The sequence below is a fragment of the Salminus brasiliensis genome, chromosome 21, assembly GCF_030463535.1.
Source record: "Salminus brasiliensis chromosome 21, fSalBra1.hap2, whole genome shotgun sequence".
NCBI lineage: Eukaryota > Metazoa > Chordata > Actinopteri > Characiformes > Bryconidae > Salminus > Salminus brasiliensis.
In genome coordinates, this window is record NC_132898.1 from 10774821 (window position 1) to 10780561 (window position 5741).

Here is a 5741-nt window from a genome sequence, read left to right on the forward strand (position 1 = left end):
GTAAAGTGTATTTTTCCACATTCCTAAGGCTGACTGATTGAGTTGATTCTTTAAGCGTGAAGAAGCAAAAACGACTACCACATACCACTGCTATAGCATGCATGGTTAGTTGTGCATGATGTAGTGATGAACATAATGAATTTTTGAAAAAAAAAAAAGAAAAAAAAGAAAATAATGAACATTTAAGAAGCATCCTGAAAAAGAAACATTTAAGAAGCATCCTAACCATGCAAACTTTAGAAAATGTTTATTAAACTCAGGTGTTCTGAATCATCTGCTTACGTTTAATTTATATTTCTCATTATTCAAGCATTTTTTCATTATCTTCCTACTTCTGTATTATATTTGGTAAGAGACCTCTTAACCATTGTTAACAATAAAAAACAAAGACTCTTCTAGTCTAAAACTGTATGTGATTCATCCAGTTGTTTTGCAATACTTCAACTGGACCCACCTTTGTGCACTTTTGTGAGGGTTACTAATTAACCCTTACAAGAGGACGAAGTATCACAATGCAGCCCTGACCACAGATCCATAAAACATTGTTGACATTACGAGCTAGATGAGGTCAGTCTGGATTTATGAATTTCTCTTTATGGCACTGTAAAACTGATTGTGTTTATTCATTAACTTTAGAAAGAGAAACTTGGCTGTGAGTGGCTGCCCAAGGACATGGCCCGAGCTGTGAATCCTTTATAAGGAGGGTCAGTGAAAGAAATAGGGCGAGACATTGAGGTGAAAATAGCTGAACACCCAGAGAACGCCTCTGAAGGACACCCAGAGAACGCCTAGGAACAACCAGCTTTTTAGAAAACATCAACATGAAGACTGTTACCTTAATTGTTATGCTTTTCGCCACTGTCTGCCTTTTCTCAGAGGCTATTCAAGTTCAGGCAAGTACTAACCTTTTCATTTTTTTTTTGACCTGTTATGTATATTCTAGTATGAATTTAGACTGGAGTCTTGTCCATATTCTTGTTTCTGTCTCACTGCATGGAGAAGATTCCTGGCATAAGATTTTTGTTTTCACTAATGTGCACTTACAAAGCCAGAATTTGTTATTGCTGTTTATTATTGCAAGCTTTAATTTTAATTTAAATTTAATAGGACCATTTCACAATTTCACTGCTAATAGACCATTTTATCAAGGGCTTGGCTAATGCTACGGTCTGTATGATTGTTTTCCTCTAGGATGGAGAATATTTCTTTTCTGCTGAATCAGTAAAAGTCCTTCAGCACTTGTTGAACAGTGGCTCTGTCACTCAGCAGCAAAACCCTCGTCTGGCCACAACCAGCTACAGCGCTGTTTGCGCTAATCCAACTCTGCCACAGGAGTTTGTGCTTCTGTGCAACCAAAGCGGATATAGCATGGTCTTCTCAAGACTAGGTAAGCTTGTTTGGGGATTAATAATAAGTCTTTTAACTTTAAAGTAAAAGACACACTGGTAATATAAGGCAACTGCCTATTAGCTACCTATTATTTGTATATACTATTGCTGGAATTGTTATACTTGCTCTTCTTTATTTCAGTTTTCAGTTTCTTTATTTTGGTAAAAAAAAAAGGCTTGGAGTATATGTTTTTATCTTGAATGATGAAAGTTGTTTTATATGTACACTGAGAATTCAGTTTCCATTGAAATGCGTTTTAGTAATCGCATTATAAATGGAAAACTCATTCAAAAGTCACATATAATTTGTAGCAGGGCAATTCATTTTAAGGAATGATATCAGGAAAATATATTCTTTGCTATCAGAAATGGCTGAGTTTTTGTTTCTAACATTTTTGCAGCTGCTGTGCCCATGGACGTGTGTGAAATATGTGCTTTTGCTGCATGCACCGGCTGCTAGAGGCCGACCCATCATTGAAATGACAAAGGAAGGTCTTCACATGTACAAGTTCAATATGCAAACCCACATTTTCCTTGCACTCACAAAATGGAATCATAGTCCATGTGACAACAGACTTTCTTGGAACTGTTACTTTGTCGTTTGAATGCATATGATTAAAACTGATCCTTCTGGAATTTAGATTAACTGTAGTGTTTTTGTGTGTGTTACAGTAGAACATTCCACTTATTTAAAGAAGGTTTATTTTTAGTCTTATTTTTCTACTTCTTATATATTTCTCATGTTTTCATATTCTTATAAATGCAATAAAGTAGTTTTCCATGCCTGCATATGTGTGTGTCAGTGACTGATTTAGGTACAGCTAAAATGTAAGAATCAATAAGTGATTCTTTGACTTGAGTCTGGCATTGGAGGATAAGAAAACTAATAAAAAAAAAAATACAAAAACAGAACTGAATAAACCCTTTATGTCATGTCAACAAGTAATTGTATTTCACTAATAGTTTTTTTTTATTTTTACGCAAACATTATTAAAATACAATACTTATACTTATACATTTACATGGGCCACAGGGATGACAGGGAACATCACAAACACCATACTGTGTGTGAGAGGTGCTTTTAAATAAGCAATAATTTGACCAATCAGAAAAGGGCTTCAAAGGGAAAGCTGACTTCTCCCAAAAAATCACCTGAGAGAGAGAGAGAGAAGCCATAAGAAATGCAAACTGATATTTGCAATTTGGAGGCTAGTGGCAGCTAACAGTGAAAATTGGGAAAATAAAGGGGAAGACTGGGCATCCCTGTCTAAAACCTTGTATAGACCAGAAACGCTTATAAGCTAGATTGTTTTTATGTTCTTTTGTTCTTCAGTTAATTTCGGTAGTGCCCCGGGGCGATTCCGAGCCGCCGGCCACAGGCCCAAATAAGAACTTCCTCCTCGTTTGTGTTCATGTTTGGTTCTTTGTGTCGATTCATGTTGATCGGGGTTCATAAGTTACACCTGGGATTGAGTCCCTGAGTCCCAGGTTCGTTTTTGGTTCGCCCTCTTGTTTGCCACGTTCAGGTTTTTGTTTATCACTGTTGTTCAGGGTTTGCTGCTTTCTTGCCTCACTTGTCCCCTTTTGTTTATTCTATTGCATTAATAAATCTGCTTGCTTTGACTCCATCTCTGTGAGTGTTTGTCCCATCTTGGTCTGGCCTAGCACGCCATGACACCTGTAATAATATAAGATTATATTATTAGTATTAATACATTATATTATTGATTATTATTGTTTTGTTACTATATTTTTCATTTGTAATTTATAAGACCATTATAATTATAATTTGTGTTCATTTTCAAGACATACACAGACTAAGTGAACACTGTGCAAATATAAATAATTTAATAAATCAATGTGTCAGTCTGACAGCTGCAAATGTTAAACTGCTCTGTAGCTGCCGATGACTAACTGACACAAGTATTGGCAATAAAAAGAGTGAAGTGAAGGGAGAAAGTGAAGTCGCGCAACTGCTGCTGAAGTAACAAAAAGTCTAAATGAGACAGGTTCTGCTGTGTTTGCACTTGTAGACTTAGCTAGCTAGGTAGCAGGCTAAACACCCCAGCGCATACTATGTTCCTGAACTGATGTTCAAATCACACACGTTAAAAGGACAAAGTGCCATATCTGAAAGCACAAACAAAAGTCAAGTTAATGGTCTTTGGAGTGTTTTTTTTTTTTACTGTTTTTAGGCACATTTAGCAGACTGGTACAACAAGGTTTGCCTGCTTTTACTTTGATTCAAACTCAACACAATGCTAAACTCACAAATACATTGGACTTGTTTTTTTTCCAACTGTTTTCAGAGTGTGACCACGCCAATCAGTAAGCTCATACACCCCCTCCACCCTGAGGCTTTCTTAAATGGACATGAATGAATTAGCTATTCTGGTCGGGTATTAGATAGACAAAGACAAGAAAAAGAAAAAATTGGAGAATTTGTCATAATTTTTAAATATCACAGTATACAATATGACAACAACAATATGACAGCATTGTTGTTGACAATATGACAACTACAGACATACTGTTATACCACCCAATCCATCATCAACTGTTGAACATTTTTGCTGGAAGTACAGTAAGTGGAATCCTGGGACAGATGCAAAAGGTGAGTAACAAAGTACTTTCAAATGTGTAACTCATCATTAAACACATGTTTAATTGTTTAAACTACTGTGGCAAATGGCGGCTAGGTGGTGGTGTTCTCCACACCAACGTATCATTGAGGGTGTTTTTTAAAAATCAAATGTTGACACCCAGTCACTCATGCAAGGCCATGGTGGTCTCATGGAGGCGCCGCAGCGAAGCGGTCTGGACCACAGCTCACTAACGCTTCCAGGCCTTCCTGCAGTGCCACATGACTCTGGGGGGACAGGTAACTTTTCTGGTCCTAATTTGGTATTTTGATTATTAAGGATATCATGTTTATGTTCAAGGTCCGCCCCACTCATCTATCTTTCTTTAGTTTATACCTGTGGTGCCCAGACCCCTGCACAAGGCCACCCCGGCTTACACGTCGGTGGAGCCTGTGGAGGTTGAGGGGACCCCCGCATGCCACGTGCTGGAGTGCCGGAGACGTGGGGGCCGGATACTGTCAGGCACTTGGTGCCGTGCCCTCCCCCGGGGCGATCCCGAGCTGCCGTCCACAGGCCCAAATAGAGACTTCCCTTTCACTTCCTGTTTGTTTCTGTTCATATGTGTCGATTCATGTTCACTTGGGTTCTTTCATTGTTCACCTGTTTACCTAGGACTGGGAGTATTTAAGGAGCGGTATCCCCTTTGTTCACTGCCGTGAATTGACTCCGTTGGAATCCCTGGGACGCTCAGAGGCAAGCAAGGTATGTTTGCTTTCGTTTTGGTTCCAAGGCAACCTATGTTTAAGGCAGCACGCTGTAAACTCCGGCAGGTCTGACTATAACTAGTTAAAAGCAGGTCTGAATAAAACTAATTAAAAGGAGAGAGCCAGAAGGTAATCTAGACACGAGAGCACCCTAAAACGATAGCGTCCATTTGCTCCACCGTCCACAAACCTGAGTGATTGCGTACAAGCAGCAAGATGACGAGACGGAAATCAAAAAGAGGGTTTATTGATTCTGTTCGTTGTTTTGCACATTTTTCATCCCCCTTGTGTTTGTGGATGTTTTGTTTAATAAACCCTCTTTTTGATTTCCATCTTGTCGTCCTGCTGCTTGTACGCAATCACTTAGGTTTGTGGACGGTGGAGCAAATGGACGCTATCGTTTTAGGGTGCTCTCATGTCTAGATTACCTTCTGGCTCTCTCCTTTTAATTAGTTTTAGACTGACAGACCTGCTTTTAACTAGTTATAGTCAGACCTGCCAGAGTCATCAAACACACTCTGATACTGCTCAACATTTTCTGCTCTCTATAAATCCATTCTGAACTAACTCTCTTTACTGTCTATACCTTCTCAGAGTAAATGGTCACCCAGTCTTCCAGCCCGTCTGTCACGCCTGCGCCAGGCGATCAAGAACTCCCTATCACTGTCATGTCATGGACTCCAATGTTAAAGAGGACTTTTATGTTGACAGTCATGTTTTGTTCTTGCTTCACTGTTCAGTTTGAGTCACTGTGTTTGTCTTCACGTTCTGTTGATGTGTTACACCTGTGGGCTGGTGCATTTAAGGAGGGCTAGCGCAAGCAACCAGGGCCGAGAATTGACTTTAGTTGACTTCTGTCAACTCTTAGTAGCTCTGGTTATCTCAGGTCAACACTGGGTTGGATCTGGTGTCTTGTAGTGCTGGCATTATCCGTTGGGCTCTCCAACGGCCTCTGCTCATGTCAGCTAAACCTCCTCGGTCTAGGGACTCAAGTGTGGCTGCCGAAC

The 5741-nt window shown here is 39.5% G+C and overlaps 1 protein-coding gene across 1 annotated transcript; it reads left to right on the top strand.

The window, feature by feature from the left end:
- The first annotated feature begins 737 nt into the window (after positions 1-737).
- LOC140543256 (guanylin) lies at positions 738-2030 on the top strand. Its single transcript, XM_072666314.1, has 3 exons — positions 738-893; positions 1192-1387; positions 1790-2030. Exons 1-3 carry the CDS (start codon positions 822-824, stop codon positions 1846-1848), a joined length of 327 nt encoding a protein of 108 aa, XP_072522415.1. The 5' UTR covers positions 738-821; the 3' UTR covers positions 1849-2030.
- Positions 2031-5741: the final 3711 nt, after the last annotated feature.

Bases quoted from the DNA above. Each gene is read 5' to 3' on its own strand.
- LOC140543256 (XM_072666314.1), top strand. From the start codon at position 822: ATGAAGACTGTTACCTTAATTGTTATGCTTTTCGCCACTGTCTGCCTT. The intron at 894-1,191 runs GCAAGTACTAAC...GTTTTCCTCTAG, and splicing joins CAGAGGCTATTCAAGTTCAG to GATGGAGAATATTTCTTTTC. The intron at 1,388-1,789 runs GTAAGCTTGTTT...ACATTTTTGCAG, and splicing joins CATGGTCTTCTCAAGACTAG to CTGCTGTGCCCATGGACGTG.